This window comes from Aethina tumida, chromosome 1 (genome assembly GCF_024364675.1).
Source record: "Aethina tumida isolate Nest 87 chromosome 1, icAetTumi1.1, whole genome shotgun sequence".
Taxonomy (NCBI): domain Eukaryota; kingdom Metazoa; phylum Arthropoda; class Insecta; order Coleoptera; family Nitidulidae; genus Aethina; species Aethina tumida.
This window is the reverse complement of record NC_065435.1, coordinates 63260564-63287663: the sequence shown is the minus strand read 5'-3', so window position 1 is coordinate 63287663 and position 27100 is coordinate 63260564. Positions and strand designations below refer to the sequence as shown.

The 27100-nt window shown below is 29.2% G+C and overlaps 1 protein-coding gene across 1 annotated transcript; it reads left to right on the top strand.

Moving 5' to 3' along the window:
* On the top strand, positions 1 to 23200 carry LOC109598958 (motor neuron and pancreas homeobox protein 1). The gene is made up of 3 exons (XM_020014868.2): positions 1 to 943; positions 22221 to 22384; positions 22681 to 23200. The coding sequence occupies exons 1-3, from the start codon at positions 430 to 432 to the stop codon at positions 22942 to 22944; spliced, it is 942 nt and encodes a 313-aa protein (XP_019870427.2). The 5' UTR covers positions 1 to 429; the 3' UTR covers positions 22945 to 23200.
* Positions 23201 to 27100: the final 3900 nt, after the last annotated feature.

The following is a 27100-nucleotide window of genomic DNA, read 5'->3' as shown; positions in this document are numbered from 1 at the left end:
ACTCGTACAATTAATCCCTTTTAAGCGGGCATCAAGCGTGCGGACGCTGCGCCGGGCCCATGGCATCGCATTTCTTACAAAATCCAAACACGAAACGATCTCATCAAAAAGTCGAGTTTCGTCTGAAAGGAATGCTGCCGTTGCCACGCAACTGATTCCTGGCGTTAGGGTGATGGGCGGTGCCGTTACTTCTTCCGTCCAATCGGAGCGGCGCGTCGCCGCGCAGACCTAGAGTGTGTGTAATGTATCGTCTAATGTTCCTGTAATGTCTGATATTATCAGGATAATACATTTCAAATCGTTTAGTAGATCCACAGCTGAGCTGCCGTCGACTTGCTTAAATAAACACTTTAATGTTCCTGGACTTGTTGTCTCAATTAAACCACTGATTCGACCGGACCCGTTAAGTTTTGAGTGATAATAAGTGCGATGTCTCATTACGTGGACAGAACCCAGAACGTGGTTCACATGGAACCGCAGAACATCGAGTCGAAACTGCAGGTGCCGAAGGTTTCGTTCAACATGGACACGTCGCATCTGCACACCAAGCTGCCGGAGACCAAGGGAAACTTCTACATCGACTCACTGTTGTCGCGCGACGAAGAAAGAACCAGTCCGGACACGTCGAGGAGTCGCAGCATTTCGCCGTCGTCGACAAGAAGTCAAAGCCCACCGATATCGCCCGGCAGTGAGGAGATACCGCCGTCGAATTTCGTACCGAGGCCAGGTCTTTTGAACAACATTTATCCGAGTGGCGCGAACTTTTATAGTTATCAGGCACAACCGGCGTCCGCCTTCCAGAGCCTGGACATGGCCATGGTGCACAACAAGTTGAGTTACAACTTTCAGGCCAACATTCACCAGAGACAAATCCAGCTGGTCGCGTCCGATTGGTTAAGGAATTCCGGATCGGTGATTTACCCACGGTTTCCGGATTTAGTTGGTGAGTACCCGATGTTTTCGTTTGGTCTTCGTATGCTGCGCGTCTCGCAACAGTTGACTGTGCAATGCGTATTTGCTCAATTATTTTCTAACTGTCGCACCAACGACAATCGTGGAATATGAAGTATAAATTCATTTTTAATTTATTAAGTATAAAACAATGCTGATAACGATATATTATTATTTTTTGTAACACTCTTCATTAAAATATATCTTTTTTTTACAAAGAATAAAATATTTTTTTTCCAAAACATACTATTTATATTGACAACTATTGGCGAAAAAGACTCTTGCAATGTAGCTTAATCTAAGGCCATGAAGTGTCAATGTTTAATTTGTAAAAAACTCTGTTGAACAATTGAGCATTGGCGCCCAATATTTTTATTTTTTTTTTTTTGACATTTTTTGACAATGCGCCTTTGATATTAATTTTTTTGTCCGAAAAAAATTAGTTCAATCTAAATCGAAAAAAGTTTATACGATTTTTTACATAAATTCAAGAAATTACATATTTTTATGTTGCACAGGGCGTTTTTCCAAATTAATTGTGTAGATTGTCTAAAACAAAATTATAAAATTAGTCCAATCTAAATCTAAAAAAGTTTTATATATTTTTTATATTGGGTATACAGGGTGTTTTTTAAAATTGTTTTTTCCAAAAAAAAAAAAAAAATAAAGATTAGTTCAATCCAAATTGAAAAAGTTTATATGACACAAATTCAATTTTTTGTATTATACAGGGTGTCATAAAAAATTTTGCAAATACATTGCCATATAATTGAATTAGCTTTACTCAAAAATCATTCAAATTTGACTAATTTTAATAAACAATATCACAATATTTAATTATTCAGGATTAGAAATTGACTAATATGTTATTTTTGAGCTGACTAATCCCATCATATATTTTCTTTCACGAAACCTTTTATTTTTTATTTCATAATTTTAAATCCAGTCGAAAAAAAATTATATGATTTTTTACTCAAATTAAGAAAATTATATATTTTTTATATTATATAAGGTGTTTGTCGATATTCCTATTTTCTAGAAAGTTAATAGCAAATTAAGTATTGAATAAAACAAAGAGGATACATCGTATATTCTTAGAAAATTATTTATGACAATTAATTTTGAAAAACACCCTGTATACCTAATATAAAAAATATATAATTTCTTGAATTTAATAGAAAAAATATATAATTTTTTCGGGTTTGGCCATTTTAAAATACCAAATTAAATATTTTAAATGTAAATACTTCGAAAACCGTCATTCGCAGAGACATTTATATTTTTTTTCTCAACTAAAAAGTTTTAACAAAAATAAAGATATATTAAAAATTAAAAAAATTATGGGTACGAATAATCGACTGATTTAAACTGGATACTTGACACTAGACAATACGACTAACATTGATACTGATATTAATCTTCAATTAATTATAACTTAGTCGTAAGACAAAAATATCGACTAATATCACATAAATTAATTATTCAGGATTATTAATCGACTAATATATTATCTTTTAGATGACTAATCCCTTCTTTAAAAATATTTTCTTTCACGAAGTAATTTTTTATTTTATAATTATATATCCAATCCAAACTGAAAAATGTTATATGATTTTTTACACACATTCAAGAAACTGTATATATTTTTATATTATACTAGTTGTTTTTCAAAATTAATTGTCATAATCAATTTTGCAAAAATATTTTTAACTATTGCTATTAACTATCTCACAAATAGGGATATTATCAATTAGGTTTGATCATAATTATACCAAATCAAATATTCTAAATACAAATAAATAAATGTTTAAACAAAATATAGCTTAATAAAAAGATATATTAAGAAAAAAAATATAGGTACAAATAACCGACTATTTGATTAACGACTGATTTAAATTGGATACTCGACATTAGGTAATACGACTAATATTGATACTGCTTTTAATTTCCAATCAGTTGTAACTTGATCGTAAGACAATATTGACTAGAATCACATAACATAATTATTCTGTATTAGAAGTCGATTAGTATATAACTTTTTGGGTGACTGATCCCATCATTAAAAATATTTTCTTTCATGAAGTTTTTATTTAAAATATTAATTTAAATATGGATATTTAATAAATAATAAATCTTAACATTTATATCTTGCTTCTGAATAAGATAATTTGGTTAATTGTTTTTTTCTGTACAACATTAAACCAAGACCCGTTAGTTATGAATCTACCTGTATATAAATAATATAATATATAAATATAAATATTTTTTAAATGATATCCATATTATTTATTTAATATCTAAATTTGGGAGCATATAATAATAACCATTTTAAATTTCTATTGAAAAAAGTACTAAATCTAAAGTTATAGCCAATTATAACCAATTGTAATTAAAAATGTAAATAAACTTATCAGTCAATCCATCATAAGTGAGATGTTAGATTTGTATTATAATCCATATCAATGATATTTTTAAATTATATTGGAGAGATAAGTCTTATCCGCTATTTAACAAAGTATTTCTGTATGCATTTTTATCATGCAATATTTTATTTAATATAAATAAATACATATAAGTTTAAATTAAAAATTATTGTATTTTTATCAGATAATTGTTAGTTTGCTAATAGAAGCAATGATAAATTCGTTTTGTATAGCAAAACACAATTACGTTTACAATTGTGGATTTTAAGTAATTGATTGAGTTTGATTAAAAGTGAAGAATATCATACCTAACTAAAAAGGTATTTTAAAAAAGCCAAATTGGATAAACAAAAATTAAAAAAAAATTGAAATGCATATCGATTCAACTACTTGTTGCAAAAATACAAAATAAAATGAAAACTTAAAAAATTCTTCTGTAAAAATATTTATAATTGGAATGGAACGGAATTTGTAAATTCAAGTTAGCCATTTAGCTCGAAACTATAAAAAATGTTGTTAAAGCCTTTTACTTCTTGACCTTCAATTAATATAAAACTTAAATAAAAGTTTTCAAGATTTTTCAATAATATTTTTTACCATGATTAAAACTAAAGCTAATGTTAGATTTAGTGTTAACCCTTATGTCAATTAATACTTCATATTATATTATTACAATATAAAAAAATCTGTTGATTGCGTAATAAATATCCAGCCAGATTATCTTTCTTCAAACACGGCAACAAAATCGAAAAGTATCGCAATACTAGTAAAAATAAAACATCTCGAACGCAATTAGTCGCTGCGAGAGCGAAGTTTAAAGCCAGATGCGCCACCATTTTCCGGACATTATTCCCCCGACAAATTGGAGGTGTAGTCCTCCCACCGTCCCCCAGGACGCACCCCTCGCCGTCCCCATCGCCGTTTGCCTCGTTGTTAAGTTTTAACACCGCGTCAGAGTCGGTTGGGGCTGCAATTAGCTAACTTGATTTGGGAGATCCCTTTTCAGGATCTGTTCACAATGTGTTGTCAATGTTTTGTTCCGCAGCGTCTTTATTCCTTTAGTTTGAACTTAACTCGATTACGTTTTCTGCTTTGTTTTCGACCGACTGCGACACGGCCTGAATTAAAGATCGCGCTGTCTAATTAGCGCGCGGGGATTACTTGATTAATGCGCCTTAATTGCCCCGGTCGGTTCGCTCACTTTTCTTCGGTTCAGTTACGTTTTTGTTGGGGATTATTAATTACTCTAATGAAAGAGCCAATGGAAAAATCAATTTTATTATTCTTACTTCATAAAATACATAAACCTTCTTTTTTTAGTTTACGTTTTTAATTAAATTTATCAACTATTAACATTAAATTGCCTAGGCGAAAATATTAAGAAATATATTTTTTTTAATCATAAATAGAGTCTTAATATTATCACTATCAACAACATTGTTGATTGGTGTTTCAATATTTTGGGAACACTTTAATATTTCTAACCTCCTTTGAAATATCTATACAAAATGAAATTGGGAAAATAATGGTTAAACATTATACAGACATTTATTCACTTAGCGATACTTATTTCAAAAAAAGTTGAAGTTAATTGAATTTGCGTATAAAATGTCGAAAATATCCAAACTTGAAAAAAATATATAAATACAGGGTGTGTCATAACTTATCCGAAATTGTTTAAGCAGATTGTGCACTATATATATATATATATATATATACATATATACATATACATATATATGTATATATATATATATATATATATATATATATATATATATATATGTATATATATATATATATATATATATATATATATATATATATATACATATATATATACAATATGTAGCGACAAAATTGAAAATCACTATTTTAATCCAATTTTTGATATAATATTCAATAATAATAAAAAAAATCATTCCATCAAATCACACAATAACCCCAAAAATATTGGTTTAAAAAGTTACTTAATTGAGTCAAAACTAAAATTTTGTCTTAGCTAAATTAATGTATATATATTAGACTGTTTAAAAAAAATCGACAAATTTTTTTTTTTCTTATTTATATCGAAAATCTTGTTGGAAATGGTAAATAAAATACTGTGAAAGTTACAGCTCTTCATATTAATATTAAGAGGTGCCGCATCGTAAATTTTAATTTCCCGTTTAAATAACACGGGAACGGTGTTCTCTTGGATTTTGAAATTTTTTAACTCTCGTTAGAGATAATATTTCAAAATGATCAAAACAGATTTTTATAGAAAATTTAATGCTCTACAAAAAATGTCTCAGTTTTGATATATTCATTTTTTCAAAAGTTATTTAACATTAAAGTTGGATTGATTTAAAATTTTGACATTTTTTCCATTTTCTGACACAACCATCAACTTTATGGGAAAATTTTATATGACATTTTTTGTAAAGAATTCAATTTCCTATAATTTATCTCCGAAAAAGTTTTTGATATTTTTTACAGATCATAAGTTAGCTGCTGAAAACTAAAAATTGTATTAAATAGTGTTATTTTACTGCTTAAAATTAAGCATTTTATTTAAATAAATAAATTTTTACTAAAAAAATTGTTTATTATAACCAAAGTAGTATATATCGTTACACTAACCGACTTTTACTACAATTTGGCAATTTTTTCTGTATTCACTTATAACTAGCAATAAGTATTGTAATTGCTCTTCATTTTTTGTGAAACACTCCTGACAATATATATATATATATATATATATATATATATATATATATATATATATATATATATAATATATGATATAATATTCAATAATAATAAAAAAATCAAATCCATCAAATCACACAATAACCCCAAAAATATTGGTTACTTAATTGAGACAAAACTAAATAACTAATGTTTCCTTAATTTTTGTTTATTTCTTATATAATTGAAATCAGAAATATTCTTCAAAAAACGATGAAGAAAAAATTTAAGAGGAGTTGATTAACAAAACATTTCGAGAAGAAATAAATTTTCCATTAACTTTTACATTCAAATTTAAAAAAAACATTACATAGTAACTATAATGACACCATCCTTTTATTCATTTTGAAAGATATTTTAACAAGCACAACAGTTAGACCCTTTCAAGAAAAGTCATTTGTCACCATCTCTTCATGTACGTACTTTTAGAGAGAAATCATTTTCTAAAAAATGACAATTTAATTAATAGATACGTTTAAACGTACCAACAAACAATAAAATTCACTGTCCATAAACACATTGACGGACGAGCTGTGAGAAAAACGCTTATTAGAATAACAGACACCGTCGACAAATTCGGCATCCGAAGGTAAATCTAGTTACGGTGGAGTGTAGTATCTTGTCTGTAGACATATCTGCATATATCCTAAGCAAACAATAAAAAAAAAAACGAAAAGAAAACGTGAGCGGGTTCCGATTCGAGTCGCGGCAATGTTTCCAAGCAGGGATTGATCGCCGTCCAAATACAAGATACAGGCATTGGCGGCAGAACGAGGGCCGTTTTAAGTGAGTGTGCGTCATCTTATTGGCAAGACAAACAGACCGGGCTGACGAGCCGTCGCAAGGCGAGGACTACGATTGTAAATTGGGCTTGTAAACACATTCTAACATGATCAGCACTACATTAGGTCCGGGCGTCTCTGTTACGCTGCTAAACTAACCGGAAAATCTACTTGATTTTCCTCTACGGCTTCGGGCGCAATTTTCCCCGTGCCCGTTTCGGTTCGGACGGATTCATTTGAATTTTAGTACGGAATATTAATTTCGTGTGCCGAACGATCGCGTTACCTACGAGACCTTCGCGTTTAGAGGATAACGCACTCTCTCACTGTACCGTCCATTGTCGGAGTTATTGACGATGGTAAATACAATTTTTTTATGTGCACTTCTGTTTACGTACCGATAAACACATGCTGGGCGCCAATTTTGCAAATATTCGGGCCACGTTGGGCCATTCGTTGCTTTCGATTTCGGGCAAAAATTCTTTGAAACGATTAAATTAGAACAATAGTTATTTTTTATACAACAAATTGATAAACAAATTTTTCTTTAGTCAACATTCATCAAGATCTAATTTAATTTAAGTCAACTGATCTTTGATTTAATAGAAAGTTAAAACAGGGTTTCCTTTAAAACCCTAAATGTTGACCTTAGGTCATCATCAAAGGCCATGTAAAATCTTATGGTTGGATGTACAGAAAAAGTTAATAATAAATTTAACTTTATGTCTTTATTTTTTAGTATTATTTAATATTCAAATTGTTATTTTACGAGAATTGTGGACATATACAAGGTGTTTGAATATTTTTGCACGACCCCGAAGGAGTACACCAAATTCAATAATAAGTATAAAGAAAAAAATTCTAACTTCAATAGCAGCAGAGCTAGACATCAAAATTCAATTATTTATCAAGGCTTCGTCAAAACTTGTGGTTGGACGAACATAAAAAGTCAGTAACAAAATATTTTTTCAGTATTATTTAATATTCAAATTGTTATTTTAAGTGAATTGTCCACATATACATATGTATATATTCGCACTACCCCGAAAGAGCAGACGAGATAGAAAAATATTAAGTGAAAGGAAAAATATGTATAGCTTCAATAGCAGAAGAGCTAGAGACTATTATAACTGATTAATAGTAATAGTAGTCTTTGGATGTGTGAGATTTTTCTTGTTGAAGTTACTTTCTGGTTTTTCAGTACAAAGATCTAGTATTAGAATTATTAAAGAACTGTCAATGATAACAAATAGCTTGATAGTTACAGTTGTGGCTACAGCACATCTTTAATAAATGCAATCAAAATAGTTTATATTTTATTTAAAATAATTACACTATATTATTTCTACATTCTGTACCTAAATGAAAATAATTTCCACTTTTATTACACAAGTTTACAATTGTACTTATATCCGGAACATTATTCTGGCCAATCGAGATTCTCAACATTTTTATCTTGTACAACACTGAACAAGCTTCGTATTATTATCATGCATAAAAGTTCATCTAATTAGTAAATTACCGTTGACAAATGGTTCCATAACATCTCTCGTGATGTCTCTACGGTCCATTTTACTAATAATTTTTTGTAACGGTCCTATACCATGCTAAGGAAAGAAACCCCAAACCAAAACTTTCCCTCCTCCGTGTTTCAAAGTTTTTGTAGTGTATCTGAGTTCCAAACTTTTATTTGAAGGACGATGAATGTATTTTTTATTGTCTGATATTGTTCTATTGAACATGGATTCATCATTTAAAAGTACTTTAATATTCTGGAGTATAATTAATACATTTTTGTACAAACTTTAAGTCTTGTTCTTGCAAGTTTTGTTCATTCAGTCGACGTCTGATTGTTCTACCAAACACACTGATATTGTATTACTCAATAAATTCATTTTTAATTTGACAGGAAACTATTTCACTTACTGATCCTTATAATTTGTCTGTTTATAAAAGGAGTTGCTTTTTGTTAGGGCGTTTTCTTTCTCCCACTAGGATGTCTCTTTCTTCCCACTTAAAGTTCAATAAAATAATGCCACAAATCGTAAATATATTTGAAATATTTGTTTTGTATAACTGGACTCCATAAAAAATCTTTCAAAACAAAGCCTACTTTCCATTCTCCACCGGACATGGTCTAAGGAGACAATTTCTATTGGTCAATTTTAAGGTACTCTACCTCTTCTGCTATTGATGCTACAGTTTTTTTTTTGATAATACTTTATATATCCACTTTTGCAACAGGATTTTTTGGGTTTTCAAATTTGTGGTCACTATATAATTGTCGAGGTACTCATCAATGAATAGAATGAATAACATTTTGTAAACACATAACCAATACATTAAAAAATCTTTTTTGGTAATGATTAAAGAAAAAAATGAAAAGTTCTTATTAATTCGATTAAAAGCAACGAAAACCGTCCCCAATCCAAATCCCGTTACTAAATCAAAAATCCGCTTCGTTGATTGCGACATTTGGCCTCGCCGTTCATCGAACGGCGACTAATCTAATTTATCGGACCCGTACATCACTTGTTTTGTCAGATTCAACTGTTTATTTAATTATTCATAGTCTTGGCCCTCTAATTTGTCAGCATATTGCGTATAAAACCTGTGGCCAGAAAGGGCCGTATGTTTGCAGTATATTTATCACCCAGACCCCTGATTGTTCCTTTGTCATGATAATTTAATATCCTAATACATTTAGCGACACCCTAATTTCACCCCCTCCGCTCTCTCACTCTTCACCAAAGGCCATAAACGTTTTTGTGCGGCGTGGAGGATTTAGAGCGCTAATTTTTTCTGTTTGTCAAATCAATCAACAAACAAACGTGCGTTTTGTTTGTGTTAAGGCGAATCCGTCTGTTTCTTTCGGTGCCGTGCGATACGTCATTTTTTACGGTTCCGAAACGGATAATTTATACGTGGAATTCAATTAAAGGAAGTTTTGAAATGTTCCCAAGTTTTCCGAGCCATAATATTATATGAGGCGTTCTCGTCTTTTCGGGCGGCAATAAAACAAAGCAGTATATATATAATGTCGGGCATAATGGCAGCGGAACGTGAAATTTCCGCTGTAAATCAGACCAAAACGATCATCGGAATGTTTTAAAGCCCTCCTGTGATTCGACCGATTGCTTTCTGATATATGGCGATATGCGAGCGCTCAATGCTTATAAATTGCCGGCATTATAGCGTTCAATCGGACTTAGGAGACGATTTCGGGACTGATATGCGAACGGAAAAAATGGAAATTAGCCGGGTAACGTGAATCCGTCGTGATTTATTCACGTTAAGTGGATTGGAGCACCGCTTAATTGAAATTGCAACGTTCTACTAATAAACAATTGCCTCAAATATTGTACGTTGCACAAATATTACATAAATATCGACATAATTCTTTAAGAAAATACATAACTGCTTAACGAAAGAGAAAAATTCAAATTCTAATGTTATCTGGGTTAGTTACAATGTAATTTAATTGTAATCTTCATCACCAATAGAGTTAAACATTTAACATTTAAATAAAATTACATAAACTGGAAAAATTCTAAGTATCTATTCTTAAAATATAATTTAAATCATAATAAAAATTAAGGAAAATTATAAATATACATTAATTTTAATATTTTTCTTTATTCATTTATTTATAAAATTTACTATTTTTTTAACATGTGGAACATTTCATATTAACTAAATATTTTCTGTTTAAAATGTAATTTAATTCAGGAACAAGCTGAAGTAAAAATAAACTTTTGAATTGCACATATTGTTAAAATATAATTTAATTTATAAAATTAAAAATAAAATTTATGGAAAAATATAATAAGCGTTAATTGTATTACCTCTTAAAACTGTTAAGATATAATTTAAGTAGTTAATAGAATAAATTAAAAATAAAATTTCCAATTAAACATAAGAAAATATATACATAAATATTAATTATGTTATATCTTATCGAAAAAGTTAAAATTCTGATATTAAGTAGGTAATAGATTAAAATAAAAATAAATTTTTAAAACAATTATTATTTTTTATAAGTTCAAATTTTTTAGTAACTAATTACATATTGTTAATATGTAATTTGTCATAAAATATCTTACAAAATTGTTAAAATATAATTTGTCATTAACAGAATAAAATAGAAATAAAATTTCGAACACAAAAGAAAAGATATAAATAAACATTTGTTATGTTATATCTTATCATTGAAGTTAAAATTCTGATATTAAGTAGACATCTACTGTTTAAAATGCAATTTAAATCAATCATTAAAGATTAAAATAAAAATAAATTTTGAATTATACTTCAAACTTATCAAATTTTTCAATAGTTTATTAAAATTGGTTCAAGTATCCATATTAACTAATTACCTAGTGTTTAAAATGAAATTTAAATTATTAATAAACTGAAATAAAAATAAATTTTGAATGAAACTTAATCATTATTATTAACATTCAAAATTTTCATAGAAATTAAATACTGACTATTTAAAATGTAATTTAAGTCATCAACAGAATAAAATAAAAATAAAATTTAAGGAAAAATAAATTAAATATTTAATCAAACGTATTAAAGAAAACTAAAAAAAATCATTTTGTAAATAATTATATCGCAATCAATTTTTGTTATTAACAAAGTACAAATTAAAATAAAATTTTGAATTAAATGAAATATATAATAAAAGACATATTTGTTTACATCTTATCGAAAATTTCTATATTAACCTATTTTTTAAAGTGTAATCTAAATAATTAATAGAGGAAAAATATAGAATTTAAATAAAATTTGGAGTCAAACCTTACAAAAAATGGTTTATATTTTATCGAAAAAAATAGGCTAGGCAGATTAACTATTTACAATTTCATTTTTCATAAGCCTTTAATAGGACAATAAAGAAAATATTAAATTAAAATATTAAGGAAAGATATAACTAACATATTTTTTATATCTATTGTGTACATATAGTAATTCTTAGGTATACAACCTTCAAACTTAAAAATTAAGATTAACAGTGGATTAGATTAAACAGGACAGAATTATTTAATGTCTGTATATATAAAAATATGCAAATAGACTTTTAACCACCGTTAAATACGGATTGGACGGATGATTCCACTGAGTAATGGGCCATATAATATCTTAAATTTATACAACCCCATCAGTTTAAAATTTATGACGCGACAATGTGGGGACAGCGACGACACATTGAGATCAATTGTAGCAATAATTAAGCCATTCAGTACAGAGATGTCCGTAAACAAATATTAATGGTAATGGGCCATAAGCCCCCAGTGTCGCATTGATCTCGTTAGGTGTCATATATTTCACTACGTGTCCCATTATAATTCAATGGTTTGTTGATATTCGACCCTATTTAGAATCGCCCTGTATTTATACAAGTTATATTAGCAGGTGGCCATCTGTCGTGCCGACCGACCACGTCGTTCATCGGAGCCTATTTATTTTCGACTCTGCCATTCATTTGTTGGGTCGGTGTTGGCGTTTTGGGGGTTGCTGAAAACGGCCGAGTGTTTTCACTAACCTGATGTCATCTTTCAATCAGTTCAACTTGGGGCGTTCGCATGCGTTTTTCTAATCTGATTAATACAAAAGAAATTATAAACCTAACATAATTATTCAGATGTGGGTATAGGAGCAGATATGAGATAAGAGCTGCGATTGTTTGTTTAACTAATTAAAACTTTTTTTTAATAGTCATAATTTCTGTAATCTATCATTTAATGTACTATAATTAATTATTATTATACACATTAAAATGTAATACGTAGATAATCAATATTTTTATCTTAATTCTTTACAGTATTGATTTATCTACATGATTTATTACATTTATTAATTGTTTTTTAATCCGTATAACTACTCTTCGTTTTTTACACGTATCAAACAATTTTATAAACTTTAAAACAGACTCGTACGAAACCGATACGTATCGAATGTTCCTTCAAACCGATTCGAATGGTCAACGTTAATTGAGTCCAATAAATTAATTTAATTGCAGTCATTAACTTCACTAATGCGCTTCCACCTATGCATTGTCGGACTTGGATACTTGAAAAAGTGTCCATTCAATTTGTATTTAATTTGTTCGGGTGGAGCTCGCCAATTTTATTTATCGCCTATTTTTATTATTCGGGGTGCAATTAATAGGGGATTTATTACACAACAGACCCGCATACATCTGGAATTGTGGAAATATGGTAAAATTTCATTATTTGTGTAAATTAAAAGTCTGTAAATGCAAACAATATGCTCTGGGGTTGATCATTTATCAGGATAAGGTTTTGAATGATTGAATTATAATCTTTAGGATTAGGACTATTAAAATTTTTAATTATTTATGTATTATTATATGTGTTATTAATATGAAGAGATCGCAATATTTTCTATAAATTTCAGATAAATATGAAAGAAACATGAATTTTTTTTTGAATAATTAGCTTTTTCTATGAACTTTCTTCTTGAGACATTGGTTATTGTGTATATTTTGGGTACATGTGTATTAAGTTGAAACTTGATTTTAATTAGCTTAAGAGATGGACGATAAAAAAATCTATTTAGAGTGGTGGCCTGAAAACTAGCACAAAATTTAAAATTAATCGTTTTGTCCAGAGTGCATAAAATATATTTCAATATTCTCTTCTCCTAATAGTAAAAGAATTTATTCTTAATTGGATTTATATTATTTTATTGAATAACTCACTTTCAGTGAGAAGAAAGAAAAATTGCCTTTCAGAGAAAAGGGAAATAATAATTAACATGAAAAATCAATGTCTAAATAATACTGACATCGTTAAAAACGATGCTCCTGAAAAATGGCTTAGTGTGTTATTAACAAATATGAAAAACACACGAATTTGAAAATACAGTAAGAAAACCTTCTAACAAACAAACAATTCCTTTTATAGACAGACAAATTGAAAAAGTGAATAAACGAAATTCCTTCTTGTCTTCTAGGTAAAAAAATGAATTAGTTGAGTCATACAATATCAGTGTGTCTGAACACTGAATGAACAAAACTAACAAGGATGTATTTCAGTAAAGTTTCCTCAAAAATATAATAATTTTCCTCCAAAATTTTGGCAAAGAGTACTTAAGAGTCATCAATCCAAGTTGAATAAAATAGGATCATCCAACAGAAATATTTTTATAGTTAAAAAATTGTGAAAAAATAAGATATTTTTCATGAAAAAAATATGTTAAATTGTGTATTTTACTAACTTTTAGTTTGGTATTTACCCATTTGGTTTAGTTAACTATCTTATTTCTTAATTTTTTATTTTTTTCTGATCAAGTAAACCACAGAATAAAATATGAAAAGTATAATGCATTTACTTAATGCATTATAATTTTACATTTTAAAAGTATGTGATATCAGTGCTGAGTTGTGAAGATTGTGTAACACTTGTCTATCTAATAAATTCATTAGAAAAATGTCTTTTTAAAACCATAATATACTTAATATGTAATGTTTATTGTGAAATATATTCTTCTTTTTTCCATAAAAAATTCCTTAATCAATTTTCGTAATTGTAATTTTATTAAAAAAATTAGGTTTTTGGTTATGTCACAGACATGTGTAATATTTCTTAAAGAAATTTAATTTGTATTTAATTGAAAAGACGCAGAATACAATAAAGAATTGTCATTATTATTTTTATGAAAAAATTATGAATTTTTCTAATTTTTTTATTATAAAATATGTTACAATAGGTCTGTCAGACGACATAGAAAGCAATAGTAACTTTTTATTTCCTATTACTTGGGTTATTATCTATTAAAATCGAAAAGAAAATTATAGGAATATATCCATTTTAAATGTGTCAAACTCTGTATACTAGCTTCATATTTTATCAAAGCAATTAATGCCTTTTACCAATATATTTCTGGACATTTGAAATTGTTTTGTTACTGTTTATTTTAGTTAGTACAGAATGCTTAACCTAAACCTAATTATTTATTAACCTTTCAGACAATTTTGGATAAGAAATTTTGCAAAATTGATTTAAAATAAGAGATTTATTTATAATATCTATAACACTCAATTATTAAGTGATCCATGAAATTAATAAAGGAAAGTAAATGGATAAATTTCAATAACAAATGTTACCCAACAGAAATCAGGGTTAAAATATTTTAGAGTAATCTCTATAATAATATTAAGACTAGTTTCGAAACGGTTCAGCACAAATTGACCGGCATGTGCGACGTAAAATTAATAAGATAAAAGCAGCCAAAACCCCCATTACAATAACAAACCGCCAATTGAACGGCAAAATAGTAAAAACGCACAGAAGCATATGCGTAAATAATCGGGTCTTTGCATAAAGAGTAATCTTGTAAATGGTATTTAGCATTCGGGGGAGGGTGGCAATTTGGACGGGGATGCAAATTTATAAAACAAACACAGTGACCCAGCAATAAAACTTAACCAGCATGTGACATATCGTTGAAGCAAATAACACATGTGACATCGGGGTATAAATTAAGCGTAGAAAATCCCGGTAACCGCACCGGGATAAAACGAGGGGGTGCGTCGGGAACCACCGTTACGACCCCCGCAATTTGCCTGTTGACGGCAAGTGTTCGCGATAAATTACTTTAATTGCCGTCATTAACTTCTCTAATGTGCCTCCACCTATACAATTGTATAACTTTCGGACGATCCGAATACCTTTGGGTAGTATACGTTTGTTTTTTTTTTAATTTTTACGTATTTCTTTTTTGTGTATATAAAATAGCAGGAAATATTCAATGTGATGGGACCAAAAACGGCAAGCAATTATCGAAGTTTGTGAGTTGTTGAGTGCTTAATTAAACGTGGTATAGGGCACCATACATTTTAATTTCATTAACTGAATTTCATTAATTTTGCAGATTATGTCACCCGTCACATATTTATGAGCTTATAACTCACAATTACGTCCGATTAGCCACTCCAAAATAAATAATTATATATGATTAATCAAAATATCAGAAAACGCATTTATCTGTCGATTTATCTACGTTTTTTTTATTGTACATTCGGCCCAATTAAACCTTTATTAAATTATGGTGATAATTGCTAAGCCTGATCCAAGATAATGACACCAATTCCTAAATTATTATCGCGATTCAAGACATATGGCGACATTATAACAAATTTTAATATAAAATTACGAGTTCAATATGTGCCATACTGGGATTTACTTCTATTTGCACAGTCTATACGTTGTATTTGCTATTAGATATGTGCTTTGTTCAATTACTGCTTAATTAAAATAACGTAATTGATTGTAGCACAAATTTTTAATATACCACGCTCAATTTAGAGGTATATATTCATAGAATTGGAATTCAATAATATTCAAGTATTCGAATACTTCATAATTCAATATAATATAATTATAACAAAATGAATAATTCAAATGCTTGAATAATATTTTTTTAATTTTAAATAAATTTTTTAAACAGAATAATAAACTAAATAAATTATATTACATTTTATAGTATATGGTAAATAACCTAAATAACCTATAAATATAACTTATCGTATACTTAACCATTTATATATAATAATGATATAAAAAATATAAATATTTGTATAGGTATTTAAAAACAAAAAATATTCAAACATTTTGATATTAAAAATTTCGATTTTCATCTTATGTATGAAAATTCCAAATATTTTTCTTTCAAAAGGTAAAAATTTAGATATACTATGTTAATTTTGTGTAAATGTGTAATTCATTACGTATTTGATTAAATTTTCAGTAAAATGATTTTAAACTGAAGTAAGATTTTTAAATTCTGTAACAAACCACATATTTTCATTTTTATTTTTGTATTATCTGAAAATATAACTTTTGCTGTAGAATTATTGACACATTTTTATAAAATTTATATCCTAAAAATAAAATAAAATTACCATTACTAACAAATTATATTTTTGGTGAAAAAATGAGAATTTATGATATTTAATTCGTAAATTTGTATGCTAAATAAATTATGAAAAATATTATTTTATAAAAAAAACATAAAGTACCTATGTTTTTTTATAACATATTATTTATCTAAGGTATAAAACACATATATATTTATAAATCTTCATTGTAAAATTTTAAATAAACATATAATGTGGTTTTTAATATTAAATTAATGTCATTATTCGATATTATATATTTGTGGCTCAAAAGAATAATAATAATTTTTAAAAAATATATATTATAATATTAAATTAATATTATAATATTAAATTAAATATTGAAATATTGGTATGTGTATTTAAAAATCTGTATGTTAAATAAATGAATATTTTTAAAATTTTCATTTTTATCTTATGGAAAGGTCTTATTCCGAATAATTTTCCATCATAATGTTAAAATTCCTACTAATTCTTATTTTCAAAATTAAAATTCTGTAATATAAATTAATTTATAATGTTAATTCTGTTTAAATGTATGTGTATTTGTCATGTTATTTGATTAAATTCTCAGTAAATTTGTAAAATTTATTTATTTTATATATTATATCAATATTAAATATTTTAATATTTGTACGTGTATTTAAAAATTAGAATTTTAAAATATTCAAAAACTTTAATTTTAAAAATTTCGATTTCCACCTTGTGTAATTCCTAATATTTTTCTTTCAAAATGTAAGAAATTTGATACATTTTTTTAATTATTAAAGTTCAATTTGTTTTTTTTTTCATCATGTTATTTGATTAAATTTTTAGAAATATGAATTTAAATTGGAATAAGTTCATATTTTTACGAAAATTTTGTTTAAATGTAATAAGTTCAAATTTTCCCAAAAAATTTATTTCATAAAATTTATTATCACATTTTTTTAACAAAATACATTCGTCTAAAAAAATATATAATAATTCCCACTATTAAATTATGTTTTTGATTAAATATCATTGAAAAATTAAAATTTACTTATTACCAAAATCTAATTTATTAATTTCTGATATTTTTTATGTGAATTTATATACTTATTAAATCAGTTATAAAAATGTAGAAAATAAGCACATAATTTATATTATGTGCTTAATTTTATAAATTTTCATTGTAAAACTTTCAAAGAAAATTAAAATATTGTTTTTAATTAAGCTAATGTCATTAGTGTGTGAGTGAGTCCATTAAAATGTATAATATTTTGTATAATTGAATTTTTTGTGCATGTATTTTCTCATAAATTTCTACGAAACACTTTCAAACATTACGAAATACGAAACAGCAGGTGTAAAATATGGGTATAATAACGTAGATTGATTCGAATCCATCCATTTAATCGGCGGATACGGCTAAAATAAATCTCCATAACGGGGTTAGAAGCAGTTGTCCCGTATAAAATCGAAGGATCCCGATAATCGTGCGGGCGCGATTGTAAAAAAGACGGGCCCGGGGTTTTCGGGGGCGGGTGGAGCGGTATAATAATGAAATCAGGGATTCAAATCGCGGCGAATGCCGGGGTCCGATTTCACGGTTGCCCGGCCGTCGGTGCACGCGGACCGTTTAATCCGCATTATATGTGATAATTAAATGCAAATTGCAGCTCATCTAAGCGGCATTGCTGAAAACAGCGCGCACTCTTGATGAAGTGTAATCGAATTACCGCTAACAATGAGCGCCCCGACTCTTTATTAGCTCTTGCTCCGGAAACGGCCGTTTAGGGTGCGTTCGCATCGGAACGACAAACGTGCCTTTCACTTCGGTCCACCTTTTTTGCCCAATAATCGCTTAAGGGTCCAGCGTGTGCCCTTGATGTATAATACATGTTTATTCAACAACAAATTGCCGTACGAATGGTGGTTATAGTTCAAAAGCGGTGAGTCCACTTGAATCTTTAGTGGGTAGTAAAATTGGAAATACAGGGTGTTCCGATATTTGTACACCGCCTTGTAAGAACTTATTGCTGATACAGTCTTATATAATAGTAAGGATATATATAGTGAAACAAAATTATAGATTCAATTGGTAGAAGAACGTTGTTTAAAGACTTATTATACCTATTGTTTTAATTTAATGTCTACTTTAGTATTAGGAGTGGTGGAGCACAAATAATCAAACACTCTGTATATATTACTTTTAATACTTACTGTTCTTTTTAACATTAAACATAATATTATATTCATATTAAATAAAAATTTAAATATTGGGTTGGCAAGTAAGTCATTGCGGATTTCACTCATTGATGGCTTCAGCTGAATTTTTGGTTTGCTGGCGTAGTCCAAATGTAAAACACATTTTGTTATTTGATAATTGGAAATTCAGCTATCAATCAGTAAAAAAAGTTTTTTGATCGGTTGCGTAGTTTTCGTTTGGCGTTCGTTGAAAGATGGAAGATCAAAAGGAACATTTTCGTCATATTTTGCTTTTTTATTTTCGCAAAGGGAAAAACGTATCGCAAGCTCACAAAAAGTTATGTGCTGTTTATGGCGACGAAGTCTTAAAAGAACGGCAGTTTCAAAATTGGTTTGCCAAATTTCGTTCTGGTGATTTTTCACTCAAAGATGATAAACGCTCTGGTCGTCCAGTTGAAGTTGATGACGACCTAATCAAAGCAATAATCGATTCAGATCGTCACAGTACAACACGTGAGATTGCAGAGAAGCTTCAGGTATCTCATACATGCGTTGAAAATCACTTAAAACAACTTGGCTATGTTCAAAACCTCGATACATGGGTTCCTCACGAACTGAAAGAAACGCATTTAACGCAACGCATTAACCGCCGCGATTTGCTAAAGAAACGTAATGAAAATGATCCATTTTTAAAACGACTGATAAGTAGCAATGAAAAATGCGTTGTTTACAACAATATCAAGCGGAAAAAACCGTGGAGCAGGCCAGGTGAACCAGTTCAAACAACATCAAAAGCTGGTATTCATCAAAAGAAGGTTTTGTTGTCAGTTTGGTGAGATTATAAAGGAATTGTCTACTTTGAACTCTTACCACCCAACCGAACTATCAATTCTGTTGTCTACATTGAACAACTAATAAAATTAAACAATGCAGTTGAAGAAAAGCGGCCCGAATTGACAAATTGTAAAGGTGTTGTATTCCATCATGACAAAGCAAGGCCACACACATCTTTGGTCACTCGGCAAAAATTATTGGAGCTTGGTTGGGATGTTTTGGCACATCCACCATATAGTCCTGACCTTGCACCATCTGGTTACATTTTGTTTCGATCTTTACAAAACTCCTTGAATGGTAAAAATTTCAATAATGATGATGATGTCAAATCGTACCTGATTCAGTTTTTTGCTAATAAAAACTAGAAGTTTTATGAACTTGGGATTATGATGCTGTCTGAAAGATGGCAAAAGGTCATTGATCAAAATGGGCAATACATTACAGAGTAAAATTATTTAGTTCTTTGAAAAAATTGTCTTTGATTTTCTTAAAAAAAATCCGCAATTACTTAGTTGCCAACCCAATAAATATATGACATATGCGGTGGTGGAAAAAGTATGGAATATTTATTTACTTGTTAATTATATTTATTTATTTATTTATTAATAATATTTTAATATTTTCCCTAATCTGTTAAAAATCTGAACAAATCTAATTTACTGTGAGATCATTAATGATCGTTATATTCATTCACATTACTTTTTTTTTAATAAAAAACCAGTTTTGTCTGGGAAAAAGTATGAAATATTTTTTAATATTCATAGAAAAATTAACAATAACTCAAATATTTCAATATTTTGTGGTGTAACCTTTGGCTTCTATCACTGTTTGTCATCTTTTAGGCATATAATCTATCAGTCCCTGCATTTTTTTGTAACTGCTTCTATTTGGTTTGAAGAAGTTATTGTTTCCTTTTAATGTTTTTTGTTTGGATGGCACGGTCTAATACTTCCCAAAGGTGCTCAATAGGATTTAGATCGGGAAAGCCCAGTTAAATTTTTTATTAGAAACCACTCTTCAATAATTTTAGACGTGTGTTTCGGATCGTTGCCTCGTTGAAATATCCATAGAAGTGGCACCTCTTCCTCGGCAAATGGAAGCACTGTGTTTTTCAGTATGTGCCTGTATTGAAAACGCCGCTTCTGCCACCCTGTTTAACCGTAGGAATTTGACATTAAAAATGGTATCGTTGCCTCACTGACCGTCTCACAAATATTCTGCCGTCCGACCCAAACAAATTAAATTTACATCCGTCACTACAAAGGATAGTGTTCCATTTTTCCTGAGTCCATGATAAGTGGGATTTTGCAAATGTCAGACGGGAGGCCCTGTTTTTCTTTGGTACCAGTGTTTTTTTAATTGCAACTCGGCCATCATCAATAAGGCAATTTCTCACTGTTATGCTACTAACATCTAGATTTAATTATGTCGAAATTTTCTCTGTGATTTGTCTTGATGTTTTGGGGGTTCTTTAAATGATAACAAAAATGGAATAGAATATTCAAGTTGATTTTTATTTTGTATATAAGTTTTTCATCTTATTGTATTTATGTGATTAATATGATGTTTATGAAGTAAATTGCTTACCAAGATATAGTTTTTTGCATTGATTTCATCTTGCTCACATGACTAGAATTTATTTTTATTAATTAAATAATCTAAAAGTATGTTTAATTAATTTACGCACATTTTTTTTTTCTAAATTTCGTTTTTAAAAGTGAAAAAATTTCAGAGCGTTGAAATAAAGAATTTTTCAGTCGAATTATAATCGTATCAAATGGCTAGACAAACCAAAATCTTACAAACAATGCTGAATATAATTAACAGTGCAACAAACTACTTAGTGGTGCCACTATGCGAATTTAAATTATTTGCCAGTTCACACCGCGGTTATTTACACTCTAATTAGTCATTTAGGGTATATTTACCTCGCAACCGATACCAATAACTAAGAGGTTAAATGACTAATAAATAAATAACAACAAATTGCGTCTAAATTTTGATTGTGTCAGCAAATTTGTTAAAAACTCGCTTGATTACGTTAATGTACCCGACCCTCGACGCTTAATCCCGTGGACCGATGCAAGGACACGTCGCCAAAAAGGCCCATAAACATTATTAACTACAATTCGAATAATTGCGGGACAAGTCCCCTCGTATAAAAGCGAACCGTTTAATTGCCCGTAAAATATTTGTTGTACAACTGCTTGGAATTTTACGATCTACCCGAAAATTTATATACCTAAATCAAATAAAATTTATTGGGCAGATTTGAGCACATTTGCCGCTTTATTAACTTTTATTTAATTAAAGGATCCGGGACTCGTGAGTCACGCATTAATCCACGTACAAACAACAAAATAACTGAGCCCCCGTACGTGTTTTTATTCAGGTTTTTCGTTGTTCCAGGCTGCGGTCCAGGACATGCCCTCTTGGGTAAGACCAGAAGACCCAGGACCGCGTTCACGTCCCAGCAACTGCTTGAATTGGAAAAGCAATTCAAACAAAACAAATACCTGTCCAGACCGAAACGCTTCGAAGTGGCCACCAACTTAATGTTGACGGAGACACAAGTAAGTAGCCGGATGGGAGCAGATTTGTAAATGAGAACGAGACATCAGCCCCTTAAAACTTACACGTCAGATTTCGTGCAGTTATTCATCCAAATTCTGAAATACGGCCACGGCTCCGTGTTTGTTTTGAGCTTTGCCTTAGCTGCTGCACCCGTAATCTTCGGTCTGACGGCGAACGTCTCCCGTGATGGAATTATTGCCTCTCATAATGCTATTACGTTCGAAACAACTTTTTGCCATGATTTGTCTTCAAAGTAAAGCCCGATTTTTTAACAAATTCATCGTTCTTGTTTCAGGTGAAGATTTGGTTCCAGAACAGGAGAATGAAGTGGAAGAGAAGCAAAAAGGCACAACAGGAGGCGAAGAGCAACAAGGACCCGGACAGTGGTTCCAGCAAATCGTCGACTAATTCGACTCATTCTCAAAGTGATACGTGCAAAGTAATTTTGCCGATGCCGGAGAATCAGGAGAGCAGGCTGCCCAGTACTGACAACACCACCACCAATGACATACGAAAATTGCAGGACAATGAATCGTTGTATAGACCTTACGTTGTGTAAAGTAAGGACGTTCTTTTGTATAATTTGTGTCTACGTATTAGTGATGAACATTTTTGTATTTTAATAGAAATGTAATAGTTATTTGACGTATTAGTTGGACATTGTTTATTTTGTTGTTGTGATATTTAGTTGGTAGGAGATGCGAATTACATACAATTTATTTATTTATTTATTTCCAAATTTTTTTTATAAAAATGCAATTGTATATATTGTTGTAAATATAGAATAATTATAAAGTTTAAACAAGTGTATTAGTTTAATACTGTAAGTGCTACCTCATTTAATTTATAATTAAATATTGTACATATTTTGAAGTTCCTAATTGTAATAAATTATAAACTGTAAAATAAATTTTATGACAATTAGTTTGGATTTTATTTCTATTGTATTTAGTAGAATTATGTTTTCTATTAAATACATTTCAATATTTTCGGAAACTTTAAAAATTCAAATAATAAAAGGGTAAAATGCTAATTTTTTAAACTTAGAATAAATAGAGTAGTTCTTGAAATACTTAAAAACTTTCTTTGATCTTCATTTTTCATTAATAATATGTTATATTATAATCTATTAATTTTAATGGTTATTTTAAAAATATCTTAAAATAACTGAGCTAAAATTTATTTGCAAATTAAAATGTAAAGTAAAAATCATTTAAAAAAACATTTAGTTAAATTGAACGGAAAGTAAAACTATGGACTCAAGTAATAGAATATTAATTTATGTCCTTGGTAATTTTCAGTTTCGTTTTATCTATAAATAAAACCACATCATAACCACAAAATTTGTTTATATGTTAAAACAGGTGTCTCTGAACTAAAAGATAAAATTGGATATCTAAAAATTTTTTAAATAGTATTTTCAAATTTTTTAAACCCGAAGTTGAATTTACTTAACATTGATACTTTGAATATTTATTTAATATTTCAGGGTGTCCATGAAATATCGTTATACAAATGTTGTAAATCTATATTTACTTAAATCATTAATTTTTTAAAATGATTATCTATTTTTTATATATTATTTATTACAAAAAAAATAAATTTAAATTGATACATTAAATTAATAGAAAGATCGTAACCACATAAATATTATAGTAATATGAATATTATATTAATAATAAATATCGTAATGAAAATTGTTATAAATATTTATATTTACACAAATCATTCATTTTTAAAAGTTTTCACTTTTTATATATTATGTATTACAAAAAAAAAAAGATATTAAATTAATCGAAAGATAAATTAGAAATAAACTTTTAATCATCTGATTTAATTATGGAATTAATATCAAAATATATTTTGGACAGATTTTTTAAAATAACTTGGTTAATTTTATATTTACTACTTTTATTTTCATTATTACTTCTTTAATAATTTGTTCAAATTTATATGTCAAATAAAACTTTCCATTTTAAATATCAAATTGTTTAAAAAACCTAGTACAACATATTTACTAGCTTTCAAAGAATAAGTAAATTTAAATTTAAATAAATTACTTAATTCTGATAAGTAACGATTATATATTAGTTTAAACAATGAAGATAACTGAAAATATCCCACCGTTTAAAGTTAAAATATATTATGGTATATTTTGTTAAATAAATTTGTGTTTTCAATATAATAATTGAAGTGAGAATGATAAGAGGAGAAATATTAAAATTTCCATAAGACTTGAAGAAAATGAAATTAGTATTAATTTATGTAAATAATAAAATGGAAACGGCATCGATGTTTGCGTTCGTATCCGCAAATGACCGTTCCTTTGGAGCTGCAACACACTCAAATTAACATAAAACTCGCTTTTGACGTAATGAAATTAATTCCCCGGTTCCATCCCCGATACGCATCGGAATTATAATTCCTATATCGTCTAACATTAATGGCATCATCGGATCGTAAGTAGGGATCGTTGAACGAACGCATTTCCCTAATCCGATGATACAAATTGCGGCCGATCTGGACCGATATTTCTCGGCGAAGATGCCGCCGCTCGATCCCGTCGTTTTACCCTGGCTCCGCCGAGTGCGGAAGTGCCCGTGGTGGCGGTTGATTGGTAATTGGTTCCCCAGCGGGGCTCTCGCGACGCCCAATCAACGAGCGGCGGACTGGTGGCGCGGAAAATGCCACTCCAATTCTACTCCTTCGGAATGACAATACGCGGCCCGAACATGCCGCATCAACGGGAACTTAACGATATTAAAGCCGACGTTGATGTGATGCGAGATCCTATCCCGTCGTATGGAATTCTAGACGTCAAATGTCCTCGGTAAGATTTGATCCCAAGGAAGGACGATTCTTTTATAAATGTATGTCTTAATATCTTCAATACAATTTGATTTAATAAAATTATAGTGTTTTTATAATTAAATTTTCGTTATTTTATTATACTAGTTAAAATATAGAGTCTTTCTTTTACATATATTTAGAGTAACGGTATATGGTAAACATGAACATCCTATTCATTTATTTTTCATGAGGATCATTAATCTTGATAATCGCAAATTTGTGTTTCTCTTTTGTCATTTTATTTAATGCTTTGTTCAGAATAAACGGTATGTCCAATTGAGATAATATTTTGGTAAAAAGGTGAGTAAATTATATATCCAACGAAATCAAATTCTTTCAATCAAATTATATATAATTTTGACAATTTTCAACCATCCGCATTTAAGTATTTTTTACAACAAATATGTTCAGTTTATAAATAATTTGAATTCATTGTATCTAAGATTAAATACTTTTTTAAAATTTAAATAATTTGTGTCCTGGTTAATATGTTCAAAAAATATAAGAGCAACTAATGCTACTGTTTTTTTACTACAAATAATTTGTAATTCGTATAATATATCGTAAAATTCCTATTATTTATTAATAACTTCCAAATACCTTTTTCTCATAGAAAGCAATAGATGGTCAATAATATTTGAATCCATATTTTGCCATTATATTGTTGAAAATAATGTTTTAGTGATATAGTATGTTCTGAATACGGTACCATGTTGTTTCTCAATATTTCTTTTTATATAAAATTATCCATGAGACCCTCTATTAAAAGGTGAGGACTCATTCCAAATCTCTAAATCAGTCCCATACCTTTACCGACCCGTTATCCAGTGAATATGGTAAACTTTGGGTTAAACCTTTCATGAATAGGTCGTCTTACGTATAAAATCCCATCCAGATTAACCAGATTAAATTTGACCTCATCACTCCATATCGCTCGTTTCCAATCATTTAATGTCAAGTGTAAAAGAGACCTGTTTTTTTGGATGGCCTTCTCGTATGAAGACCTCCTTGTAGTAATCTGTCTCTTACGGCACTTGAAGAAACATTAATTCTAAGTGGTGTCCCAAGTAGATCTTTTATTTTGCTTGAACTGAGAAAAGCATCTTATTTGTTTATCTCGACACCTATTGGTTTTTCTTAGTCTTCCAGTTTTATTTTTTACTTTCACATTACCAAATCTTGAAAATTGTTGTAAAACACGTGTTATAATCTAGCAATATTGATTTTTCTCTCATCGGATTAAAATAATGATACATTCCGTGATTTTAATTCGGAAGAGTTAACTCAGCTAGTTTACTTTGGTGTATACTGTAAAACTAAAAATTGTGGATTTTGTAGAGATTGGTGACATTTAGTAATTGTCAACGGAATATTTAGTTTTTTGATTTGTATCAACACAACGACGTATTCAATATAATTTAGATTGGGGGCTGAGACTGCCATTCAAGCACGATTAAGTTTTTCATTATAAATCACTCTTTAATAATATTATACGAGTGTTTGGGATCGTTGTCTTATTAAAATATACAATGAAGTGACCTGTCTTCCTCGGCAAATAGAAACATGGTGTTTTTCAGTATGTCTCTGTATTGAAAACGATCCATTTTACCCTCCACTTAAATCAAGAGTCCAACTTTAGATCGAGCTTCCGTCACCATGTTTAAGTGTAGGAATTTGGTATTCGGTAATTTGCATTGTTACCCCACTGACCGTCCCAAAAATGTTGTACCATCCGACCCAAACAAATTAATTTAACTTTCGTCACTCCAAAGAATAGTGTTTCAATTTTTCTGGTCCATGACAAGTGGGATTATGCAAATGCTGGACTGAACCCTCTGTTTTTCTTTGATAGCAGTGGTTTTTTA

Excerpts from the sequence above, each read along its gene's own strand:
- LOC109598958 (XM_020014868.2), top strand. The coding sequence starts at position 430 with ATGTCTCATTACGTGGACAGAACCCAGAACGTGGTTCACATGGAACCG. Across the intron at positions 944-22,220 it reads ACGGTTTCCGGATTTAGTTG|GCTGCGGTCCAGGACATGCC; the intron begins GTGAGTACCCGA and ends TCGTTGTTCCAG. Across the intron at positions 22,385-22,680 it reads TAATGTTGACGGAGACACAA|GTGAAGATTTGGTTCCAGAA; the intron begins GTAAGTAGCCGG and ends TTCTTGTTTCAG.